The 27,239-nt window shown below is 45.2% G+C and overlaps 1 protein-coding gene across 7 annotated transcripts in view; it reads right to left on the bottom strand.

Annotated features, from left to right (window-relative positions):
• ANKRD17 (ankyrin repeat domain 17) overlaps nt 1–22,006 on the bottom strand; it is a 93,746-nt gene extending 71,740 nt beyond the window's left edge. For 2 of the 7 annotated variants that reach the window (XM_075089946.1, XM_075089947.1), the window contains exon 1: nt 21,458–22,004. In XM_075089946.1, the coding sequence (XP_074946047.1) occupies nt 21,458–21,811 (354 nt within the window). In that variant the 5' untranslated portion in view covers nt 21,812–22,004. Of the gene's footprint in view, nt 1–1,119; nt 1,284–21,457 lie in introns of those variants that run through there. The other 5 variants (XM_075089951.1, XM_075089952.1, XM_075089949.1 and 2 more) reach the window with 3 other exon arrangements.
• Nucleotides 22,007–27,239: the final 5,233 nt, after the last annotated feature.

Below are 27,239 nucleotides of genomic sequence, written 5' to 3'. Positions count from 1 at the left end.
TACCAGTTCCTTAAGCACACACTGAGCAATTGTGTTAACATTCTGGATGCAATTACACTGAACAGTTCCAAAGTTCACAAGGAAGTTAACACCAACACAAAATAGTTCTATTGATTTAAAACGTTAGAGCAACATAAAGAGCATCACGGAAAGCAGAGTTTCGTTTAAATTTTGACAGGGGCTAACAAGGTACCAGCTTCTTGTTACAATAAGGAACACATGCAAATGTTTTGAGGAGTCACCGGGCAACAAAATCACGGGTTTTTTTGCAAAACCAGAAAAACCACAGGTCAACAACAATGAAAAAATATATTTCCTTGAACTGTTACAGCTAATATGATCTGGAATAGAGATCTATGTCACTCTGAACCGAAGTTTCACTTCACGGTTCCTCGGCAGGGCTCTCTTCGTTCGGTCGGAATAGCGTTTTCAAGTTTCACTCACACAAGGAGGAGAAAATGCCATTTATTTCATAATGCAGGACCTACTTCTGCAGAGGAGATAAAAGCAGACTATACTTAAGGCGACTGGGAGCACAGTAACAGAAATCACACAGGCCTAAGACATACTTGGTGCAAAGAAATAGGGATGCTAGCAAAAGAAATAAAATAAAAAAATAAAAAAAGAGGAGTTATGACAGGCGCTGGTTCTGCAGAAGGGCCGAGGCTGTAGCGGTCTTACTGCAATGTCAGCCGCAGGCAGGCAGAGGGGCTCCCGAAAGCGCTGCCTGAGGGCGCAGGAGGCCTCTCACCTCGCCCCGCGGCGCTCCAACACCCGTGCAGGGGTCCCCCCCTACGCGGGGTGCCGGCCCCCAGCCCCGCCGGGCGCCCGGCCGAGAGCGGCCCGGGGGGCCGGGGCGGGGGGAAGGCGGGCGGGCGGCCGCGGGGGCTCGGCGCTCCCGCCTAGGCCCGAGTCTGCCTCCGCTCCCAGACCCAACTCCCGCCGGGCCGCGGGGGCCCGCCTGCCCTGCGGCGGGACGCACGGAGGGAGGGAGGGACGGCGGGAGGGGCGGGCGGCCGGTGTCCCCGGCAGGCCCCGGGCTGTCCCCCGCCGCTCCCCCGGGGCTCCCCCCGCCGACCCCGCGCACCCCTTTGTTCTGCGGCCCTCTCCCGCCCCTACCTCCAGGATGTCCTCCAACACGTACGCCTCCATCGCGGCGGCCGCCGCCTCCGCCCTGCCTCACCGCCCGGCCATGCCTCACCTCCCTCCCTGCCGCCCCCCGCCGCCGCCGCCGCCGGGACGGACGGACGGACGGGCTGCCGGCCGCCCGGCAGCAGCACGCTCGCCTTCCGCACCACCCCCCCGCTGTCAGCACGGGAACAGGAAATGGACTGTTCCACGCCGCGCAGGGCGGGCGCCTACCACCCCAGCGCGGGGGGGCCCGCCAGCGGCCCCGTCGGGGCTCTCCCCCTCCCCCTTCTCCTAAAGCACCTCACTATTTAAAAAACAGAAAGAAGAAATAAAGAAAATAAACCCTAACAAAACTAGCACCTTTCTGTATTTTCCATAATGCGTTCCACCGCCCTCCCCTAGCCATTACCTCAGCGGCTGGGGCTTCTCCTCACCTTCCCCCCTGTGCCACCCACTGTTCCAGCACAACCCAGTAGAGCTCCCACCTCACACACACACACACAAAAAAAAAAACATCACCGGGACCCTCAAAGTGTTGCCAAGGCCTCGAACAACTCATGCGCCCCAAAACTGGGCACACTGGCTGGCCCAGCTGCCGCCACCAGGTCCCCTCCCAGCAGGAGCGCCATGAGGTCTCCTCAGGGCACCCCGGCCTGCTGCTGGTCCCTGGGTGCTGCAACGGCCTGACAAGCTCTTGGGGTGCACACCAGCAACGCTGGGGACGCTTTGAGGTGCATACGCATTCTGACCCCATAAAGTTCACAAATCCATTTCTCACCGTTTTCCTTGGGTCTATTTATTGCCATCCTGTCCTAACCACTCTTGATAACAAAGCACACTCCTCAAAAATGTTAAAAAAACCCCAACTCTTAGATTAAGCAGATCTAGAGCATGGCTCACAGTTTTTCTGTGCTATGATCTGACTTCCCATTACAGCAAAACCTCCTAAAACCAACTAACCCACCTCAAGAGCGGCTTCTAAGGCTGCCCCATCGTTCCCTCCTCCACTGCTCGAGGGAAACGCAGGGTGGCAAGAATTCCACGAACAGCCTGACTCCAGTAACAACGGTAGTGACCATGTCAAACAAGGTCTCCACACAGTAATTTTGAGAACCATCATCATCTCTACACTTCTTGGCTTCACCCAAAACAAGCAGCGATAACTTGGACCAAGAAAAAAAGAAGTTTTACATGCTCCTTCAAACACTAGGTGACAGTGATACTCATTCTGCACCTAGCAGGTCTGAATCAGTGAGCAATCATATCTGCAGCTCTCAAAGCAGTTAATTTTCCAGCTCAAAAAAATATAGCATAATAAATCTTGTCAACTCTACAAAAAACCTCCTCTCTCATGAACTCATTTTAGCAGTTCACAAAAGGGTCTAACGGCCAAACCAATTACAAGTCACATTTTGACTTGAATAAATGCTAATAGTAATCACTTCTTTTAATCAATATCATCTTTTTTTAAAAAAAAAAATCTAATTATAACAAATACTCTCATAACAGCAAAAATATTTTTACCTGGCTTCAGACTGATGACCAGGCCGACCGCTAACATGACAATGAGAATTTCTAGTTCATCAGGCTAAATTTTAGGCACAACCATGTTTTTCTGCTAACACTTCTGTCCTTTAACCTAGAGAAGTGGGAGATACATCCTGCTCACCTATCAGAAAGCCCCTCATTTTACACAAACTCCACACCTGCTCAGACAGTCCATACTGTTTTTCCACCCTAGGGAACACCCTGATTTTACACTGTTTTTACTAGAATTCATTCAAGAAGCACCTCCTCTGTGGGCTGTTTATCTTTGACACCATACAACTTGTCTTGAGCCTGTTGCTAGAATTTATTATGTCCTAAATAATTCGTGTCACAGAAGACCTTTTATGCTATTCATCAAATACCTTACTGATTTTGGCCTGTTCAGGTGGTCAGGTTTCCTTTCAGAGGTACTATACTGGAAGAGTTAACTGATAAATCCAGCCATTACTATTCTGTCTGCTATTCAGCCAGATTTGGTTTGTTTGTTTAAGTTCTAGGCAATATACAAAGAAAAACCTAATGACTTATCCTTATAGATTAACTCTGAGGACAGGACAACTTTTGTCAACGTTTATCATAGACTTCAACTCACTTAGGTTTGTCTTCAGAGTATTTGCCGCAGGATCACTTCTAGTAATGCCTTCCTGTCAAACGTCACTGGGCTTGTGTACCTATGGAAGCAAAAGCTCAGCAGTCTAAAGTTAGATAGTCAGGAGTATTTGTATGTGTCTTAGCTGCCTTGAGGGAAATGAATCATACAGACATCTACGTATCACAGCCCACGTTCCGTAGGAAACTGTTGTCCATGCGAAGAATCACAGGACAAAATTCCATGGTTTCTCACAACTAGTGTTTTCAAGTCAGCATTTCTAATATCCTTAGCAGCCCCTTGCAACTGATCCTGTGTACCTGCAACCTAGCACTTACACACTAATATTAGCCCCAATACAAAGCTATTCCTGCCAACTTTAAGGATTCCTTTACTTATATATATATATTTAAAAAAAAACATGAAGAAAACACCCCCAAAACGCAAAACAGCCATCACCTCTTACCTAACACTCATGTCTCAAAAGACTAGCTATTGAGTCATTTGAGCATCAGAAAGGATTAACAGATACCTTGTCTCACACACACAAGCATAAAACACACAACTAAGCACTGAGAATAAGATACTTAACATATAACAAAAAAGATTTTCAAATGGGAAGATGTCATAACACAGGAACAAAAGAAGTTGCCTGTTCCACACAAAGCAAACAGAATAGCATCACCTTCTTTTCAGGAGAAGGACAAACAAGCTCACCTCAAGAGCTGAACCATTTCCCGTCCCACTTGGAAGACAACAGTTTGTTCTGTCTGCAACAACATAACTTCCTTCACAAAACCATAACCAAAAGCATAATCCAGATCTTCTCAAGTTGTCTTACACCATCAGAAACGCGACAAGGAGTCAGGTTTTACGTGTGAGCAATGAGGGCAAACAAACAACCTAACCAGCTAGATAAGCCACTGAAGGCAAGACACCCTCAACATTTGGTTGCTTTCACACTCAAAATCCTGATACCCCAATCCCCTTCGTGCCCCTGTTGCTCCCTCACTCCTCCCCTCTCCCGGCCCACCTTCATCTGCAGCCCTTTGGTGCAATCTTAGAAGTAAGCATTCATTTGCCAAACGACATCCACTACTTCACTTAGTACTTCAAAAAAAATTTGTAGTCTGGAACACCAAATGCTAAAAACACCATTCCCAGTTCTTCAGTAAAATGTAAAGGCTATAATGCAGGCTTCCATTCCATTCCTACATGAGAAAGAGTTATTGGGGGGGGGGGGGCGCGGGAGGGGGAAGAAAATCCAAGCAAACAAAGAAAACCCGTCTAGATACCCATGATTAATTTCTTTCATATTTTGACTGTGTGACTTTGCAAAACTTCAAGATACATTTCCTGACCTGAGCATAAAACCCAAAGGTGAACACAAATCCATTTCTTCCTGGCTTTCAAGTCCAGCTCCATAAATTACTGCAACTAGCTGTTTTTAGAAAAAAAAATTTATCCTTTTGAAACATCTCAACTTCTATTTGAAAGCTTGTTATCTTTGTTTTGTCTTACTCTGAAGGGCATGATCTAGTCAGTGCTCTCATCTATTACTACCCACTACTAAAAAGCAGCCGTCTGCACAAGTGGTACCTTAAATCAAAGCAGCCGTCCAAGTCATGCACATCCATCATGTTTTCTTATTACAGTCCCCTTACATTCTATAAGCCTGAAACGCAAAAAAGCCCTTATGTTCCCCACACAGAAGGTGGGAGAGTAAACATCTGAAGTGCAGCTTGAAGAGACAAACTTAGCACGACACTGCTTAAAACCAGGGGAAAGTGAGTCCTATTTCAAGCTATGCTGAAGCGTGTTATACCAAAGGGAATCCCGAGATAGCATTCTGTGAAAGCCAAAGCCAGGGCTGAGTTACAAATGGAGGTTGGTTTACTCTCTGCTGTGTTTCCCATACAGCACTGCTAACTACAACTAAGTGAAAAGCAAATGATTCGACCAAAGGGAGAATAAAAGCATCTGCAAGAACACAGTTGTTCGTGCAGGGTGAATTACACAGCGGAGCTATAAATGCTCAAGTGCTAGACAGCGGAGAGTTTTTTAAAAGATTCTTAGTTTCATCTTCCAGTACCACACAGGCCACCACGAATTTTGAACTAGCATCGCTCAGATTACGTCACCCTGAAACACGAGCATTTTATCAATTGATCCGAGACAGATTCTGGCACCCAGAAACGCAGGCATTCGAACAACCGATCAGACAATTCCCACTCTTATATCACAAAAGCACATTGTTATCTATTTACAACCGATCAAGCAGTACTGGTCACCAACCGCCCCAAAGCATATAAACACACTTTTTTGTGTGTTTTCAGAGTCACAGAGCTCAGTGTCAAGGTTGGGTTATTTAAACTGTGTCCCACGCGATGCTAACACCTTACTCAGCAGAACCATGAGGTGCATTCATTACTAAAAAACCAAATCATTCTGAGATGGAAAAATAAGAGTTGAAAAGAGCCCCTTCAACACAGTACAAACTCATATCTCAGTCATCCCCTTCAGCATGGCTTTCCCAAGTATTTCTCCTTCCAGCAGTAGGTACAGTCCTAACAAGGTGACTTCAGATAGAAGCAAAAAGTGCCTGAGACAGTTAAGACCAAAATGCAAGGGGGGTTTCCAGCCAAAATTTTGCGACATTCCCATTTTCTGCTAAGTGCAGAGCGCCAAGAGGCAAAAGCCCCACCACTGTCACATGAAACACCTCGCAAGCTGAGGCATATATCACAAACAACATGCACTTGAACGTTTTGATTATGACAGCACACGTTTGCAAAGAGAAGCCTGTCATATCATATGGATTAGAAATGCCCATGACATCAGAAAATTAATCCACAAAGGGGAAAATTCCATCATTAAAACTTTCAGATGACCAAGTTTCCTCCTAACACAAAACAAAAAAAAAAAATCATAAGATACATGAGCACTCGCTTATATCCTAGAGAAACATTCAATGTGCAAGTAATATTCAGATCACTTTTTCGAAGGCTGCTTCAAACTTGTGGTTGAAAGACTACGTGGGTCAGAAGCACACCCAAGTTACAAGCAGTAAAGCAGTGAATATGGAGGTGTAGTACGTCAGAACGCAACCCGTTATAGATTCTGTCCCGAGCTTTATCATTAGTACTGGGAGACTGCTCCTTTTACTGCCCAAGGGGAGAGCAAAATACATGTTTAAGACAAGAAATCACCTACAGAATAATCAACAACAACAAAAAAATCAGTCACATGCCATGACAAGTCATCACACACTGAAGGGGTGACTTTTTGTAGTCTGCACTTCCTTTATTCTGTTTTAAAGGCTGCAGAAGTGGATGACCAAACCAGCACTTCAAACGCAACCACCTCATAAAAATCTAGGAAGCCAGTGTCTCTCTAAAACAGATGCAGTTACTGAAGCTATTCTGTTTTCAAGAATATGCAGTCATCAAAATTATCGTAAAGATAGCACAGGGAAAAGACAAAAAATAAAAAGCAAGAACCCTAACTTAATTGGGCAACACACTAACAAGTAAACAAGTCAAAATGACACGCTACAATTATCTACCACCTAATGTACATCTCTTTCTGCTAATACTAGCTTTCAGCTCTGTGTTGGGCCCATTTCTTCCTTTTTTAGAAAGTCATGATACTCCTACCCACATTCATTTTGCTGGACCGAGCCAAGTTTCTCCTATCTGCTCTGAGAGTAAAAACGCAGTTTTTCAAAATCCTCTACAACCAAGTCAGAACTGAATGTTTCTGCAAACAGACAGGGTACACACCACATCAGTTCACTGCCTTGGAAAACGGCAGTAGTATTTATCAACCTTCATCACGAACTACATCCCCACCTGTGCATATACCTTTCATCACTCCATCATATCAGTAGCTAGCTCATATAGCCACTAAGACACTACACATGCTCTTCTCGGGTACTTCTTATACCATCAGGGTTTTGGGGTGTTTTTTTTTGAAGAAAAATCTCATTATACTGCAAAAGTATGACCTCATCTTTTCAGCAGTTTGCATCACTTATCACTTGGTGCATTTTGTTAAGTCCCTTAGTTCTATGTGTACACACACACAAAAATATCTTTAAACCTACCATTTCAGCTTCTCTCTCCAGACAGATTCGTCAGACCCCTACTCTTGATTCCCAGTGGTTAGCAATTACATGAAATCAAGTCAGTCCAAAACTGGACCTCAGGAACCGTCTCCAGTCATGACCCCCACCTGTTTTTTCTATTTTCACATAGTAAACTGTTTTCTTTTTCTTCACTTCTTACAGCAATCACATCCCCGCAGTTGTCAACCTGACTAGATTTCCAACATCCTTCAGGTAGGCACTTTAGTGAATTTCAAAGCAAAGAAATCTACTTTTTCCCTTTCCCTCTTCCTGAACATTCCAGACTTTTCTGCCAAAAACTGCAGAGGAGTATTCACTGAGTTTTACCATCACAACATGATCCTTGCTGCCCATCCTTACTATCACACCACCCTTGTTGCAGCTCCCTTACCTCCCACAGATAAGGAAACTTACAGAACAAAAATATGTGGATTCATTACCCAACAACTATGTAACAACTTTTTTTGACTGTCCAAGACTATTTCCCACTCAAAAGCTAAGCTTTCTCCCAAGACTGAGCTTTCATTTCCATCCAGCATATTCTTCAGTTGGCCTGGGGCAGCAGCAAGGCACTCAAGAGCCTTCTGCCGCATTCAGTGTTTTCTGTTCATTTAGCGTTACTCATTTTGGTAAGCGTACAAAACTGGAGAAATTCTACTCCTCAAGGGGCCTTAACATGGTACTTCTGAGACCTAGGTTTTCCAGAGCTCCAAGGAAATTACTGTCTTTGAAAGGCGTCTGTACTTAACTACCTCTGAAAGTGCCAAGACAAACGCATTCTGAGCTTCTTATGCCAATTTAAACCTCTGCATAAAACTAAAAAGGTCTGAAGACTGACTGCTCACAGCAGACTCAGATGTTTATGACCTGTCTGATAGGATAACACTGTCCGCTTCCCTCCACAACACCCTCCTCTGAACTGTTCTCCCTTAACGGAAGGACCACACCAGCCACGTATACTTGGCAGCTTGCGTGAGCTATCAGGTTCTGGTGGCATCAGAGATGACGACACCTCCATATGCACAGAACCCTTTTCCAGTATGTATATTATCTTCTCCCAGCAAGAGCTGGGGGATGTCAGCATTCAGGTTGCATTACCAATTCATAGAAGATTTCTCATTTGAGGGTCAGTAAAAAAGGCAATCACTTCCACAAGTGAAATAAGTTAGCAACATAATGCCAGGAAACTAAGGAGTCACCAACAGCACACGGAAGCTCCAAGCAAAAGCATTCAGCTTAGAGCACTTTTTCCAGGCACTGAAAGACAAGGTATGTCAAAAGCTAGCTCGGACTGAAGTGAGATTGCAACACTCAAGTCAAGAGTCCTAAACTAACAGTCTTAAATTCTATTAGCAACCTCTTATTCTCACACCATCAATCTCTAAGCAGAAGGTAGATGCACAACATAAAAATATTCCTGAGATAAGTCTTCATCTATGCCTAAATGAACCTGACATCTCAAGGGAGTTTTATAGCGCTGCAAATATGCAGCATTCTGGCACAGAGTGAGAGAAACCCTTCTAATCAGCAAAAAGCCTTTTTCCCCAGCAAGGGCTTACCTCAGCCCTATTATTTTGGATTTCAATTCGGTAAGGCAAATCTAAGCACGGAAAAAGAAGGAAAGAAAATAACTTGACTCATCCGTAGCACTGCCCTGAAGATGAACTGAGCTGGAACACCATTAAAACGCAAATGTGTCAACATACATTGCTGCGGTTCTGCCTTCTCTTTTGTCCAGCACGTTTTCTATCTTCTTAAAGGAGCCCCGACGGTTTTGCTCTGGAGGAACTGCCCAGTGCAAACTCAAGCGAAACTGACACAAAGGTGCAGAAGTGAGACCAAGTTCCATAGCATTACATAGGCATTTTAAAAGTGTTTTTCACCAGAAGCGTAAAATTACTGGCACTAATTTTTGTCTAAGGGGAGCTTTTTGTAACAAAACTCCCTTTAAGTTCTCCGCTTTAAGTAGTCCATGTTTTCACCGAGTAATACTTGTTCCAAGCCTTTAGTCCAAAAACTTTCAATTTACTAAACACAACTAAGATGGGCAACACGTTCAGAAAAGACAACAATTTGGGACAGGGAGGATCCTTCTCCAAACACATTCAAATACATTCCTTTCTCATTCCGCACATGAAATATTGGTGACAGGAAAGCTATGTATAATGTAAGTGGCATTTGAATAGCCTCTAAACAGTAATAATTTCTCACATGTAGGAGTCACATACAGTCCAACAACATTCATGCTAACACCTCTTGAATTCTAACAGAGGTACTAATCCAAGATATCTTCACAGCAGTGTGTAAATTTGAGTACAAGCTCAAAACAATATATCCTCATTTAACATACGCTCTAGCCGTGCACTCTGTTTGATATAAAGATGCCAGCTTCGGGAGAAGTTGCCCTTTATTTTCAGCCGGTTAATATTGGTATGCGAGCTCCCAGATTTAGACACTATCTCTTATATGTGCTGTAACACAATAAGTTTTTGGCAATTTTGGCTAGGCACTCGCAGAACACAATGAACAAATAATAATGCAAGACTCGGTGACCATAAAAAGGACTGCAAGCAACATGCAGGAGGCTAGTTCCTTACCTCCAGTTCTTCAGTCATTAAGCTTATAGGAATATCCACTGGAACTTGTCTAATGTTTTACACCTAAGCACTTTTTGCAGGTAACAGCCGTAAGCCACTGGAAGCTCTTGAATACTTAAGTGCAAATACATTCCCCTCAAAGAGTTAGGAAACCTTTTGCCAGAAAAAGCCACTTTCTAGAATGAAGTCTCTCCTCCTTTTTAGAGTGGCCTAGTCCATCATTTTCTTCTATCCATAATAATCCAGTTAAGCAAACACCGATATAAAGTATTTCTGTGTCAAATTCTAATTCAGGATCTGCTGGGTTGGGCTGTCCCCGACTCCTTTCTCCCAGCTGGGACCCAGACAGTTGTTTCAACAGCTCTGCATTCAGGTAGGCTGTTCGTAATTAATTTGGACTTGGTTAATACCAGGTTTTGAGACCTTTCCTAACTGTCACGGAAACAAGCAGGACCAATAACAACGTAGTCGATGTTTCGTTCTTTGACAAAGCTCTCAAAATCCAGAGTTACTTAGCTGGCATCTTCAAGTTCATGGACTAAACCAGCTACAAAACCTACTCTGTTCATTGACAGCAACACCACGCCTGGAATTTAACAGAGCAAACTGGTTGAAAAGGCTGAAGAGGGGAAAATATGTAAATTCAATAAAAACAATGAGAGACTTCTGTGTTCTCTATACTCTTTCAACATGGTTGTTGACTTCTTGTTTCATCTGAAGTCACTTGGAAGATCAAGTCAGACTGGGGACCACACACCAGAACTCACAGCATTTATCATCAGTACACTTGAGCCAGCTGCCAGACTGAAATACTTGTAGCTGAACACTGCTTGTTCACTCAACACCTCAACACCTCATTTTCCCCACCTCTTCTTTGCTGTGTCTCCAGGAATTAAATCACAGGTTCAGTTTATCTGAGATTGCCAAAAGAAATATACAACAATTAACTTGCAAACATCTGCACTTCTCAGTTCAAGATGCACTCACAATAAGAGCTGATTTTAGCCCAAGACTAACCCTAAAGGCTTGCAAGAGTCCAAAATCTAAAAAAATCTTCAGCAGTCTTCAACAGCATCACTGGACAGCTCACCACCCTGACCCTGACAGCTGAGGTCCCCTTTCAATCCAACATATGTGCACCCCCCTCCCCATAGCAGAACCTCTCCCCCTCCGCTGGCATTTAAATTGAATCATACACACAGAGCCTAAAGGAATTATTTTCCAGTGACAAAATTTAATAAATGCATGGGAAGATCACAAAAAGTTTAAAAAAATAATTTAATTATATCCCAGACTATGAACACAATATTTTTGTTATAAAATCAATTGCTCAAATGATTTCTATTAACAAGTATTCCAATGGTTTGGAAAGACTGCGTACTCTGCAATACCCATCTCTGGATGACAGTAAAAGAAACCAAGGAAGACATCCGCCTTCCTTGAAAACATTTTGGTTTTTTTTTTTTAATGTAAAAATAAGGGGGCTTTTAATTAAAGTTCATGGAGAGTACTACTACTAACCTTATTTCAAGTCTAATTCACTCAAGCAAGTGCTTTCTAGGTGGCACTACTTCACACACTTCAAAGCCAGTACTGTTGATAGTTATCGAAAGCCAAGAGATTTGCAACCTTGTGGAGGTTTTGGCCATACACTGACATAACCAAGCAATGCTGGGACAGAACAGCACCCAACAGGTCCAAAGCAGGGGAGGAATTAACATCGACATCAATTTCACAACAAACCCTGCACTCGGCAGAGCTGTTTTGTCAATGCTCAGCTAAAGAGGCTACACCAAGTCCACAGAGACGAACAAGGCACATCCTGAGCTGATACAACACGTCCATTCCAGGCTCCGAAGAAAAAACAACCAAAGAAAATAACGCACACAGCTTTCTCCCCCTTCCCCCCCGTACCCACGTTACCACTGTTCAGACAGACCGCAGGCCAGCACCCTGCTACGGAGATAGCTGGCCAAACAGAAGCGGTGAAAGGGCACAGCTGGGAATAGCTCAGAGGGAGAGATTCCCCCTGTCGCGGCAGAGGTAAGATCAACTCATCACATTACGCCATCTCATATCCTAAATATTTTTGCAGAACCCAGCTCTGGAGCACCTACTAGCACGCTCTAAAAACCCACCTCAACTCGAAGACACAAGTACACTTTCCCAACCCAGCCACACAATTACATTTAGAGTGGTTTTACACAGAAGTTGTGTAGAAGCATAAACGTTTCCCCCGCGCGCACGCTTTAGCAAAGACCTTCTTCAAAGTTTAGCACATAAAAGTTTGCCACTATATTTATGACTGCGGAGATCCTTTATCAAGTTGATGCTTCACAAAAATACCAGCATGCTGTTATGCCAACTTTCACTTCTGTTCATGACTGAGATGGACAGAAGGCATATGTTCATCTATCTAGCAGACTGCTACGTTCAAAGTGCTCTTTTCCTTTAAACTAGCTGGGCTATTTGTATTACGATTACCACACTGATCACATTTGTGCCTTGTGACCATTTTAGGGTAGTCAGTGGACGAAAAGACTCCTTTGCTGCACTGCGCTACATGACACCAGAGCGGCGACAGCGATGCTCACAAGTGCAGCAACATTTTAAGAAAATACTGCTTCATTCCTCTCTCTCCCTATCCTTGATATGCTGCTCTCAAGAACCTTAACAAATAACAGAGAGTAACCAAGTCAGTGCTGATTTTATCTCAAGAAGCTTTCAAGTTTTAAAGCTGCAAACAAAAAAAACCCCGACTTTCTGCACTATTTATCTCTCCAGGACTGTACCAGCCACTTTCAAATGGAAGATCCAAAGAAAGTGTCAAGAGGGCCACTTAGCCCCTTAATACAAAAATTGTCACAGATCTGTACTATTCTTAAAAATTCGAGTCCTCAAAGGCAACGCAAGTGTTATTTTGACAGGCGTTTCAATGAACAGTTCCACTAAAAAAGGCACTCCTTGTCCCTCCTCCCTGCCCAAGTTCCTGGCTCTTCGCTGTGTCAGCACAAGCTCTCGTGCGACTGCCTGACAAACTGGATCAAGGAACTGATCAACTGTAAACATGCTTTTTCTGTTGCTGAGTTTTTTTCAACAAGATCATTTCCCGAGAGGCTGGGAGGAGCAATGAATGCCTTTTTTTGCTTTTTTCTCTGGCAGCAGCGTGCTCACTGCAACCTTCCTGCAAGCCCAATTCCCCCAACTTCGATGGGATTAGTACCCACGCTGACACAGCGGCTGAACAACACTGAGCGCTTGAGGAGAAAAAACTATGTCACATCATGACTTGAAATATTAAACTTCATTAAAGCATTGTTCACCATTCTGTGGAGGAGAGCAATTCACACCTGCAGAACAGCGTAAAAAGGAAAATTCCACTGGCAAAGCATTTCAGGACAAGATGGAACAAAAGGAAAGAAATACCTCAACTTTTTAAACAGCAAAGCTCAGGGACAGGAAAACATGTGAGTCACCAGATACCTGCCAGATACAGATGTACTAGGAACAACCAGCTTCTCGTGTTTAGTCCTATTCCTGCTCGCGGAACGAACTGGGAGGACAAAAACAACCTTCCTCCTATCATCTCTGAATCACTCTCTGCCCTAGAGAGGCTTCAGATGTTCCCCTTCTGCTGAGGCTGCAATCCACAACACAGTTCCTGCGAAGGGCAGACGTACAGGCTTAAAAACAACCATTCCTTTTTTATTAGGGCAAGGGGAAACAAACCTGAGCTCAAAGATGAGGCAGCCTCCTTAGCAGTAGAAAGGAGTGATATTACTGTGTGAAAGATGCCTTTAATTTTAACCTAAAACAAAATACCAACCAATCCAGACACTTAACTTTTTGACTCTTTCTAAGTGAACTTGAAGAGGACAAAGGCCAAAACCCCAAACTGATATTCTAAATAATGACATTTCATCATACTTTTAATACTCCGAACTTCTTCCTAGCTCTGCTTTCTAGCATCTCAACAGCTGCGTACATGGACATGTTATACATTTTCAATGATTAACACCACAAAGACCTAAGATATCGGGACAGTGCAGGGAAAAAAAACCTAAAATCAGGGTTTATTTCAGCTCATTTCCTAGGATACACCATTATACTCCTAAGACTTGAGGATTCAGCTAAAATACAGCAGAGGAAAAACACCTGCACATCAAACTACCAGTGACTTGTATTTCTGAAAAACGGCTCTGGGTAACGCAAACAAAATCACCATAATTACAACACTGAGCCTAAAAGAAAATACTGCAAGCACAAACAAATATATATTAAGGACATACTTGGTTCTGTGGCCGATTTTTAGCCTGGTATACAACTATTACCTAATGTGAAAACAAGGTGACACAACAGCTAAATAATACCTCCACATGGCTTGATCTGTTCACGTTACTTATGAGCTTAGGACTGTACGTAGTGGGGTAAAAAATGTGGCTGAAAAACACCTCGAACACTGATATAACCTCTCTGAGTACCGATTAACGCAAAGCAGTAACTGCTTAGTGGAAACAGAGAGGAAATGCTGCCCTTCATTGGTCAAGCTTTTTTTTTTTTTTTTCAAATATTCCTGTTGACGCCGCACAATGACTGCATAGAGGTCACCAGAATTCACACACTAACACCAAGATATGTTTGCATTCACCGGTAAGGCTAAGCGCACATTAAGGAAGACTTCTTTTTTCCCCCCCTAAGTACATGCGTCACTTTAATGACCTGATCCAAACACTTTGCTAGAGTTAAGTCCTTCCCCACCTACACAATTACTATTCTTTCTCAAAACATCAGAAGTTCTTGACTTAACTGAAAAGTCCGACGTAGGTACAGAAGCTCTACAGATACAGCACATCTTCAGGATGTTGTTTCAACTTGGTCACCTAAAATGCCGCACCAGCAAGTAACCAAAAACACATCACCACTTCTGAAAAAACGCAGGTTGCCTACCAAGGCAACCATAGATTCTGCCTCAAATAGTCTAAAAAACTAATATCAAATTCGTGTAATTTTTTTCCCCTCAACGCTAACGGGGCTTGTTTTCTTCACCTCAGAAACAAAGCCTTCTTACTTATCTTGGATCCGCAGCATTGATTTTTCAATTCCTAAATCCCATTTCCAAATCAGCTATATCCTAAATAAGCACAAATAGTTTTGTTTTGAAAACACAGAGAGAGGAAAAAAAACCCCAAACATACATAATCCCATTTACCTTTAAAACTGACAGAAGAGGAAATGCTCTCGGCTAAACCTCTTCCAGAAAAATCAGTCTCTTTAAAGAGCTAAATTACTAGCATGAAGTATGGGGTGCTTGGCTCTAGCCTGCACGCAGCAGTTATGTTTGTAAGGACATTTCCTGCAGAAGTACCTGAGTAAGTTAACAAATTCACGTGGTGCCACCAATACCTAACTCCACTGTCTGCAGTGGTCATTTTACGCAGGGGCTTCTTTTTAAACCCAGATATTCAGTAATAACTTCAATTACATAGAGCAGGCAAATGTTTAGGATTTTTTTTTTTTCAAAATATGCTCTCAGTCTCACCAGACACCACTTATCGGCTCTGCATAACGCACATAAAGATACTACGCTTAACCTTTGCTTACCACCTCAGCCAGTCAACAGGACGCTCGATCTCCTAACTAGCATATGAATTCTAGTCACGTATGCCCCCTTATCTAAGGGAGTTATGCTAGTCATCATCCATAGGGTGACACGAGGAATGACTGAATGGTGGTTAGCAGGGAGTGGCGAAGCCAGCCAAATCATCATTCCATCTTTCCAAGCTGATTTGGCTGGAACATAACCTAGGGAACAACAAGGAAGGGATGTTAAATGTTTTTGGCTAATGCTTCTTGGGGTCAGCTATGGCAAATGTCACTATTGTGGAACTTGGTTGCGGGATTCACTTACCAACAGCCCTGTCATCTCATGGATTTTTCAAAAACATCCTTTACATGCTTCCAGGCAATCTCCAATTCTAATAATCTTCAGAGACAATTAATGGATGCTAACTCCTAACAGTTACATTACATCATACTTAACATATCCCTCCCCCAAAATAAAACAAAAATAGCACCCATAACACCAACCCTGTTAAAATATTTTCCCTAGGAGCAGGCTTTGTGTTGGGAGTACGGGCCATAAAGGTAAGAATTGGCCTTTCTCAAGTGGCACGATACGGTTCTTCCTAGAGATGGAGAAGTGGTCTGCCGCGGTCCCTGCTGTGGCTCACCTGCTTTTCCAGTCACATCAATTCAACTGATATGAGGTCACTATCGCTATACCAAACTATACACTGGAGTAACTATACTGATGAGGAAAATGCCAAAGTCACCTCAGGTCTTATGCAAGTTCGGCTTTTCTCGTAAGAGATGTCAGTATTATTTCTTCTTTTGTAGGGAAGAAACAAAACAGTACAGCCAAAAAGCTGTCAAAGACGACAGAAGGAAAAGAATTACAGCATTAAAGGCGGCACCAGAATACCAGACTGAACTGTACGTCAGGATGCCACACACTAACAAGGACAGAGCCCGGTTGGTTGCATGTTCCATCCCATATTTGAAGACGTGAGGAGATGAAAGTCATGGTATAAAGAGTATGTATCATATGATGGTCAAGCGAGACATACTGGCTCTTCAGCAGCCCTACGAACCCAACGGCCTTATTCCAGGATTCTAATTCAGACAGCTGGGATTTAAGAAAAAAAAGAAATTACAAAATAAATTCTGTGTTTCAAATCAACAGCTTATTTCAACACTTAAGCTGTTAAAGCCTTTTACAATTTAAGTATTACAACCGTGTGCCTGTGACGCCCTTGAAATCACACCAGTAAGCCCAAGTTTTCGGATTAACCCCTTACATCTGAAGCTCAAGAAGTTAAGAGCAGCTTCTTTGGCAGGAAGAACTTTTCGAGGACCGGTGGTGTTTTCTTGTTTTATTTACTTCATCTTACTAGTTCAGTTAAGTGATTAATTCAATTGCAGCTGAAAAAACAAAAATGAACTTTGAATTACAGCAGCTATGAGGCAGCAGTAAAAACAAGAATGCTTAAGAAACAGCCAAACCATCTCAGTAAACGTCCTTTGCATAGAGCAGCGCTTTCAGGTACAGCAAACGTTATTGAGGATTACATTTAGAAAGCTAATTTGCACATCGTATGAGAGTCCAGTAACAAACGATACCACTCAGAGGAAAATGAAAGAAAACAAATAACACTCAAATCCAAGACTGATCCACATCTAATCGTCACGAGACTTTGCTCTCACGGACAAAACTGAACTTACAAACTCTTGAAACGGATACGATATTAGGGAAAGCAATTATAAACTTCACTGCCAGCAGCAAACATCCTCTCTAAGTTCAAAGACTTGAAATAAGCTTGTAAACAGTTTTTATTATACAATTAAACCTGTGTTTAGTAAGAGAAGCCCTAACGCACTCTGGACATCAGACTTTTCAGTAGCAACTTGCCACTAGGACTTGGACATTTTTTGCACTATTTCACTATTTATTGAAGGCAAATGTTTAACAAAATCAGTACATAGCAAAACACTTTCAAGAAACCTGCATATTTATGCTTTTTTATCCAAGGACGTTCAAGAGGAATGGCTAAACTATGTTTTCATTAAAAAAAAGCAAATAATAAAGTTCCCAAACAATATTAATGTTCCCAAGCTTTGCATTATACAACAGCTTTCATTTGTCTGACATCCTCCCTCTGCCTTTTTTTGCCTTGGTTTTTTATTTTTTTTGACTCATGTCCTGAAAATCATTCTTTTAGGCAGCTGAGAAGACAGACCTTTGACTTGCCATAAGGCACAAATTGGACGGGCAGTTGTCTTCGTATTTGTCTCACATATTTACATATCAATAATAAGCCATGCTAAGCGGAGGTGGAGGGTACACTGTACAAAGCCCCACTAAAAAGCAAAAACACCTTCCCGTTAGGGATGCAATGAATAGACTGACCCAAGAGCACAGCCTTCTTCAGTGACACTCCTCACAGAAATCCGCTCGAGAACAGAGGTGTACCTTGGTCTCACCCTTAAACACCTAACACGCCAACTGATTACATTTTCCATGTGTCACTGCACCTATCCAATTTTTGCCTGACTGCACACTCCCTGTGAGTTATCGATCAACGGGGCACCGCAGTCCTATTTACCAACAGTACAGCTCCTTAAACAGCTTAAGAAGCTACCTCTATGAAAACAGAACCCTTTTGCTGGTACCTGATTGTCCATAAACTAAGACCAGAACTCTGCCAAGAAGCATGCAAGCTGACCTCCCCCAGTGTGTAATCTCTACTCTCGTTTTTCTCTTACTTTAAAATGCCTTTTCCTGGGCGCTGAAAAGAGTTGCCATTTTTTTATTCACTGGCGGCCAGGGAAAAGGCCATTTGCCATTGACAGTACTGGACCATGCTACCTAGAACCTTGAGGTTTGGCAAGCAGCGATTTGCTGCAATTTCAAAAAGAAACCGTGGAGGTTGCCATGAGCATTGTAATAGGAGCTCATTAAGTTGTTGGTATGAAATTCCAGATCGACTTCTCCCAGAGCTCTACCCAGTGCCTATGCTTCCACACTCAGATCTAACAGAGTTTAGAAGCAGACTGAGATGAAAACATCCGATTACAACTTTTTATTCCATTCCATCAGCTCAGCAACAACTGAGCCAAACAATGGCTTCCTGCTCCTGGGGTTTTTATGATTTAGTATCTGCCAGGTTTCCGATTGTAACTCCTTTGACTTGTTGCTACTGTACTCCTGAATTTTAGAAGTGGTCTCATTAGTAGTCAAATCTTGAAGTACTTTGCTTCAGAGACTAGAGAAGCCTTAATGTAATGTAATGTAATGAAGGTCAAAAAATAGCCTAAGACACACTGTCTTAAGTTTACAGAGATAATGAACTGAATGGCTGGGAGGGAACACCATCTTATGCAGTGTTTCCACAATAGTTTCCGTTTACAGCAAAACCATAAACTTAGATTTCTTTGTGTTCTTCCTTCCAGACTGCCAGTGGTCAGAAGACCACAATCCAACTGCTGAGAGCTACATAAGCTTTGCACATCTCAAGTAAGTCTGAACTGAGAAAAAAAAATTTAAACCCAAACCAAACAAAAATTCCTCAGTAGAAACAAACCCTTTTTTTAAAAAAAAAAAAAGCTTCTAAAAGGCAAAATTAAACATCAGGTTGCTTTCAGACAAGGAAAACTCCCTTTTGCTGAGAACACTCAAAACACATTGCCTCCCCAGGAGCTGCTGGGAACTACTTTGAAGTTAGATCCTCTGCTCCATTAATCAGGCCATCCTCATGTCCACATTCCTAAAAACTATGATTTCAGCTGCGCATATTCTACAAGCTGGACCATTTCATCCTCAAGTCAGCGGGAGACAGACTAAAGCGTTTTTTTGCAAGCAACCTGAACGATCAAGAAAAGGAATTACTATAAATAAAGCTAATATATGACAAAATGCATGCTATCCTGAACTTAAACTCAGTATTATTAACTTGTTTATCGCACACTCACTTAACCCTGCTTAATATTTAATCCCAGACCACCCAGAATGGGAAAGCCTTCACTTACTATGAATACAGTGAGAACATCAGGGAAGCTTCCAGATACCAAAACTGCCTTGACAGCTTTTGGTACCTACAGCACATGTCATTCTGTCAGAAAAAAACGTGAAGCATTCTTCCGCTGCCTCATGATACTTTAATGATCATTTGCTTTTTTAATCTCTCTGCAGGTCTCAAAGGATATTAAATAGGAACCTACGGCTGCATGAGGCACAGCATGCAAGCTAAGGCTCACCTCACCTTACACTACACATGTTCCTCGGTGGTCTCTGCCCTTCTCATCACTCTATGCCATCTGATAGCTATCAGTTTAAGGAGGCTTTTAGAAAGATGGCTACGGACCGCAAAATAAACCTGCCTATGATTCTGCCATCAAGTCTCCTTTCACACAAATTCCGCTGAAGGTTGCCATCACGTGCAGCTCATCTCAACGCTCAGCTATCAACCGATACATCTGCTAAGTCATGAAGGGCCTTCACCCCTTCGCCACACACCACCAGAGCGAAGCTCAACCAACTCTGGTCAAGGTTACTCTTCAAGCACCTGTAGGACTGCTAGGTAGCACAGTTCAGCATACAACCGCAGCTGCCTAGCTTGCAAGTTTTACATCTCAAAGACTTCTACCTACAAGAAGATGCTTGCTTTCCTAAAAATACACATTATTGAAACAAAATGCCAGGTATAATAACTCATTAATCGAGACACACTTAGTGTGCAATTTATCTCACATTAGTTGTACAAAATGCTTCTTGTATCAACTCCTGCAGAAATGCAGAGTGCTTCTTAACCATGAAAAAGTCTATCACCGTCTTAGCCCAGCCCTTCCTTCAACGTATCAGACTCTTCCTTCCCTTTCTTCCTGCTCATTTTAATTTCTAGCACAAAAGTAGATACACCACTTAAAAGCCAAACTGCTTAGAAATCAAGTTCAAAGAAAAGCTCACACACTTGAAGCAGACTTTTTTTGAGGACGCTATTCAAAAAAAAGCGGAAGTGAACATTCAGCTTACAAGGTTACAGAATTAAAACTACTCAGCAAAGGAACTCTGTGAGACTGCATATGCAAATAAGAAACGGGCTTCAAGTCTTGCTTGGCCTTCTCCAGCGATACCTACCTGAAAAACCCAACATTAATTGAGAGCAAGTTCATAACGCTTCCCTGTGCATGTTTCAGCATTACATTGGAACTGTGGCTGCTGTCAGGTTCAGAGAAGGCGGAGGATGACAGCAAAACGCCCCGGGCTCTAAGGAAGCCTTGGCATTAGCTGCACGCTCACCTGCTTCTCTTCAAGATGATCTATTCCCACGGTGGGGAGCGCACACCGCTTCCTAGCCAGGCACCCGGAGCCCAGGCCTGCCTAAAAGCCTCAGCACGGGCATTCTGCAGCGTGCCCGCCGCCACGCTCTCCAGCGAGAGCCATCCCAATCACGCCACGGCACGTGTAGACGCAAAACGCGGCGTCGAGGAGCACCTGCAACACGCCTCGGGCCCTTCCCTTCCCCAGTGCCCGAAACGGGGGAGCGCGGCCGCCGCCGGCGGAGGCTCCCGGGGAGCCCCCGGGACATCCCCCCCACCCAGCCCCGAGGCACACCGGCGCCGCCGCCCCCGCCCCCCGGGCACCGCCGGCTCCCCCGCGGCGGGAGGTGCACGGGGGGCTCCGGTGTGGGTCCCCCCGCCCCGGTCCCGGTCCCGCCCCCGGGCGGCGCGGTGCTGCCCCCTTTCTGCCTCTGCGGCAGGGCCCCGCGGGAGGCGGGGGCGGCGGCGGCGAGGAATTATGAAACCGGATCAGTAGGGCAACCCCCGGGCCGCCCCCCCGCCGCCCCCGCCCCGGGCATCGCCCCCCTCCCGCCCCCCCACCCCCGGGGACCCCGCTCACCCCCGCCGTACCTCGGACACCTCCTCTTCTTCCTCTTCCTCGTCGTCTTCCTCCTCCTCCTCCTCCTCGCTGCCGTTGTTGCTGCTCTCGCTGCCGCCGCCGCCGCTCTCGCTGCTGCTGGCCGGCCTGCCCGCCCGCCCGCTCCGCTTGGCCTTCGCCGTCGCCGTCGCTTTCTTCTTCAGCAGCAGGTCGCACACCCGCACCAACCCCCGCGGCGCCGCCGCCGCCGCCGCCCCGGGTGAGGTGGGTGAGGTGCCGCCGCCACCGCCGCTGCTGCTCAGCCCCTCCGGGGGACCGGGCCCCGCCGCGGCGCTCCCGCCGTCCCCGCCTCCCTCCGCCGCCGTCGGTACCGCCGCCTTCTCCATGGCCGCCGATCGGCCTCGCTCAGCGCCAGCACCCCGTGGGGAGGAGGAGGAGGGGGAGGAGGAAGGAGGAGGCACCCGGGGCCGCTGCCGCCGCTGTCTCGGTCACCTCTAGCGCCGGCGCCGCGCCACTTCTCGCGATATTTGTCGCCGCTGCTGAAAGCGCTCCCGCCGCCCCTCGCCCGCCCCGCCCCGCCCCGCTGCCGCCGGGCCTGGGCTCGGCCGGGCCCCTCACCGCGCTCTTCCCTTCCCTCCCGCCCCGCTCCACTCCACCGCGGGTCCCTCCCGGCGGCGGCCCCTTCCGTGCGTTCCGCGGTCACCGCCCCGGCGCCGGAAACGCCTCCGACGTCATCACCCGCCGCAGCGGCGCCCTACCGCCTCTCCTTCGCTCCTCGCCTCACCTCGCCGCCGCTCCGCCCGCCCGGTCCGGCCCTCAGCGAGACCGGCCTCGCCGGTCTTCCCGCCCCGCCCCGGTGGGGAGGCAAGGGGGTCAGTCAGGGCAGCCCGGCTCGGGGCGGAGGGAAGCGGCGCGCGGGCCGCTGGCCTGGCTGTGGCCTGAGGGAACGGCCGGGAGAGCGGTAAGGCTCGTCAGGCACCGCTCGGGGCGGGGCGGCACCGGGGGGAAGCTCCTCAGGGAAGGACGGCCGCGCGGCTGAGGCCTCCCCCCGCCACGGGACGGCCGCAAGCGCGTTCCCGGCTACGAAGCCGTGTCCGTTGGGGCGCTCCGCGGTCGCGGGGCGCTGCGCGCGCCAAGGCCGCCTCCCGCGCGCTGCTGTGAAGGAGCCGGCGGAGCGTCACTGAGGAAGTCGGAGGGCTCACGGTGCCCGTGTCCCTTGGACCACACGCTTTCGTTACGCCCTTCACCTGTGTCGCTATACCCCGTTCCCTCCGTGAGGGCCCCCGCCGCGGGCTTTCGTCCCAAACACGCACTTGGGACGTTAATGCTCAACTGTTTTGTTTTTTTTTGTCTGGTGAAACACTATTCCCTCTCAGATCCTGCCGTAACAAGAGTCTCGTGGCAGTTCAGTTAAACATAGGTGGTCGATGCATGCTCACTGAAGGAATGGGCTTTTTTATTTTCAGACCTGATGGAACAACAAGGAAAATGTTTTTTAACCACAGAAACACATGATCGTCAGGATTGGTAATGGCTCTGATGAGCTGGTACCCTATGGATGTCTTGGAATTGGTGTTTCAAGCCAGTACCACCTATTCCACTTACATTTTAAAGAAACGCAAAGAGCTTGTCATTACTTCATTACTTTACTCTTATGTCCTATTTGGATAATGTTGGAAAGCACCAGCCATGTCTGCAGAGCCTCTGAAATGAAAGATAGCTTTTAAAAAGAATTCTCTAAGAAGCAGCGCTCATCATGGCAGCAAGTCTACGCAGTTTCCCCCCCAAATCTTTGTGTTCCTTACATCCCACCACAACTTACCTCTTCTTATATGCCTCTATATGTCCTTAAGAAAAGGACTGCCTAGTGGTAGCGGCACCACCATTAAGTTACAGCATTATTTCTAAATCATCCGGCTGTAACTGTAGTTCTTCACCTCTAATCTTCAGGTACGAGGTCTAAGCTGAACAACACATTTATAAATAAGGCGATAGATGACAGTTTAATGGGATCCAGGAGGGATAAATGGAACATTCCAGCGCCTTCCTACTACTTGCTGGTATGACTGCACAAAAAAACCTCAAAAATGGCGAAAGTTGCGTGACAGCAGATCAGCGAGAGTAACGCGTACGTCCTCTTGTGGCAAGCGCGCTGAGTTTTACTGACGTATGTTGAGATACAAGCACAAATTAAGCATTTGTTCTTTGTTGTAATCACAACAAGCGGGAAAGAGAATTGTAAGCAAATAGAGGTAACCTCAGCCTTACCACCTGAGATTCGTGGTGTGTGTGTGGACAGGTCGTCACTTTTTTCAGGTGATAAGCCTGGAAAAGTGACCTCCTCTTCATGGTTTGATCCACAAGGTGACTGACTTCTTTAAACAAAATATGCCTTAGATTTCGTTGGCTGGAGAAGCAGCCTGGCAGAGGAACAGGCTGTCCAAATGCACCAAATTCACCTGCTTGGAGTCAGGAAGGGCAGCTGCAGGACTGGGATTTTACCCTTTGAGCTGTTAGCAAGGAGGTGCCCTCTTTGTCCCTTTCTGGTGCAGTGTAGAGTTGGGAAATGGTGCCGAAGGATGGGTCCGCCACTGAGGCGGCCTAGGCTGAGCGGGGTTGCAGCAATGCTCAGTTCGATTGTGTTACAGATGTGCGTTTTAATACTGAGCTTCGACCTTTGCACATTCCTGCAAGTAGCCATTTAAGTTGTTAAGCTTGGAAAGGGTCTCTTGAGGCATCCCATCCAGTTTCTTGCTAAGGAAAGGAACTGTGTTATTTTATGGCTCTGCATTGTATTCTCAAGCCCTGAATCAGGTGGAGTAGTTAGAGAACACCACTTCTGTTGGCACAGGCAGCATGGCCTATCACAGGATATTTGTTCAGTTCCTTTTATGATGGTGACCTCTGTTCTGATCAAAGAGTTGCTCCTTCTAATCTGGCAGGGTAGAGCAAGGCGTTTTCCTCCATTTTTATAACATACAGTTTATACCTTCTCTCCCTGCCACCCGTACTAGTTTGAGCCTTTGTGAGTACAACAGCAATTAAAGTACTTGTGGCCTTTAGACAAGCTTAGCGTTAGATTCACCGGGCTTATAAGCCCAGTTTTTGTCATGGGCAAAAGCTGCTAACCAAAGTCAGCTATCCATCTTGTGGAGCTTTGAACGAGAGCATGCCTTGGGAAGGCGTGGAACTTCTCTGGGTTGCGTAACAGCGCTTTAAATTTCAGAAACCCAAAATAAAATGTTCTTGTAAACACCATTGTAATCATCAAGATGGGCTTATAATGAAGGAGTACATAATTAGGATAATTTATATTTTGTATCCCAGTTTCCATATGGGTGCATGACCCAAAGCTGTGTTTCCTGTTCATAGGGCTCTTAGGTTATGGATTGCATATGGATTGGTCACGTATGGAAATCAGTATAGGCCCTAGTCAGGGACATAATACCTAACAAATACATTTCCTTTTGAAAGTACTTGGAAGTACTGAGTGATTCTGTGAGATTGATTGGCTTGGAGATTTGGTTTTGTTGCTAGCATAAAGCTGCAGGAAATCACTGAGAAAAACGGCAATCCTTCGTTATCCCTTTGACCTGTGACTGCTACTTCGGTATTTGCTCAGTTCCTTTCCGATTATTGATTATTCCACTGAACACTCAGTATGAACAGTGGGAAAACCTGAGCTCTGAATCCAGTGAATGCTTTCAGGAACTGTCTGCTGTGTGCCAGATTCCTTAAAAAGTTCTACGGGACAGCTCACATGATTAAACCTATGCTGTGGAGTCAGTGTCCATATGGATCCGCTTTCAGTTTCGTTTATAACTGCTGGAAGCAGTATCATTGTCAAAGTCAGGAAACAGGGATTTTGAGTTTGGTTTGCAACTTACATAACTAAGACAGGAACTGGAAAAAGTTATTGCTGGTTTGACTTTCAGTAACCCCCTCCAACACACACGCACGCACACAACCCCGCAAGGCTGACTTTTGCATCCACCTCCCCTTCTACCCTGATCTTACACGTGTGTGCTCTCCCTCCCCGTTCGCGCACATGTCAGCTGAGTCAGCCCGCCCGTGCTCTGTCCCCTGCCATCCAGCTGCCCTAAACACGCTCTGTTCACACTCAGCATCTTGTTTCATAGGTATTTTTCACCCTAGGGGCTCCTGAACCACAATTAGAACTTCTGAAATTATCAGTTGAGGGCTGGAGGAAAAAAAGGGTGAAAGAAGGTATCTCATTCTTGATGTGCAAAGATTAAATAATCTAGCTTTTAGCTTTGATAACTTTTATGGTAAATGGACTAAAATGGCACTTCTGAATCACTGAAATGCTTCTCTTTTGGGGAAGGGCTGAATGTATTTTCTCTCTGTATTTGTTTTTGTGAAAACTTCTTGTACTTTTAACCTGGACTCAGGACTGCTACAGCTGCCACAAGGCTACCCTTTCCCGTTGTCTCACTCTAGCAGTTTCAGTATCGATTTGGCTCTCTCTGTGAACACAACTGCTTCAGTTGAGTTCCTGTAAGTGCTAAAGAGCAACTGCCTCTTATGAAGGGTGAATGCTGTCAGCCTAAAACCACACCCCGCCACATTTTTCTCCCTTCATGTCAAGACTGAATGTGTCTAGTTTTGTCACAGTAAGAGGCACACAGAAGTTCTGCATCTCCAGGTGAGATGATTGTCCAACTGAGCCATGAAATTAATCCAAAAACCAAATCATACCATTCTCACTGGTTACAGAATGAGTGATTTCTTTGGTTATCTTTGGTGCATACACTTTTGTGGTTGTTGCAGCTTCTCTATGTGCTGCAATATTTTTTTTTCGTATCGTTCTGGGAATTGTGAACCCCCAAATGATGATATTCCTTCAACACGTGTACCAAAAGGACCGGCTCACTGAGCCTCCTTGATGCATAGTGGTGTCTCCAGAAAAAAACTGGGAGACCCAACAGAGGCAAACTAAAATTAGACCATCATTAAACAGAAATAATAAAATTGGAGTTGTTAAGCAATTAGGCACTTACTGCGGACCAAGCCAAAGGGAGAAAGAAGGGAAAGAACACGAAGGTCTCCGCATTCAGAGAATTACTGTTTTCTGTGATATATATTTTAAGATTTGTCTAAAACATTCAGTTTTAATAACTGTAAATTACATGTGGAAAAGAATTATTAAAAATTGTTTTTATGCAGCTACAGCTTTAATTTACATTTTTAAAATACCTGTATCCCTCCATTACAGCAAGTTTCCTGCGAGCACCTCAATCGATATGGCCTCGTGACTAAAGACAGTAAAGAAAATCCAGACAGACTGAGAATGTAACAAGAGCGGTGCTAGCCTGGAAGAACTGCTTAGCGTCGAGGGACAGCACCTCTGCAGAACGTAGAGCATTTCCATTGCTGCTCAGGTACACCCAGTGTGAAGGCCCGTTTGGACTGACTTCTGCCTACATCTGGCAAGGTAAGCCAGGTGATTTGGCCATTTGCTGTGCTTATCCATCATCAGTGTCAGCTTGAGATACATGTATATCCTGCTTGCGTGTCCTGAAAATTATTTGTGTTCCATCTCACATACTGGTATTACATGTTCTGAGAGCTGCCCTTAAGCCTTAATACAACATCATGCCAGCTTTGACCACTTTCTCACAGGTAGGACCAGGAAAGTAAAAACAAGTCCAGAAAGCAAAACCTTTTAAAGATTGATTTGCTGAAGAAATATACAAGTGCTCTGTTAAAAAAGTGCATTTGTTCTACAGGAAATGACTGCTAACAAAGACTAACCTTCTTGTTCCTTTACGATGGCATCACTATAAGCAATCG

Source organism: Phalacrocorax aristotelis, chromosome 4, assembly GCF_949628215.1.
Source record: "Phalacrocorax aristotelis chromosome 4, bGulAri2.1, whole genome shotgun sequence".
Taxonomy (NCBI): Eukaryota; Metazoa; Chordata; class Aves; order Suliformes; family Phalacrocoracidae; genus Phalacrocorax; species Phalacrocorax aristotelis.
The sequence above is the reverse complement of the archived record's forward strand: the minus strand, read 5'-3'. Positions and strand labels throughout refer to the sequence as shown.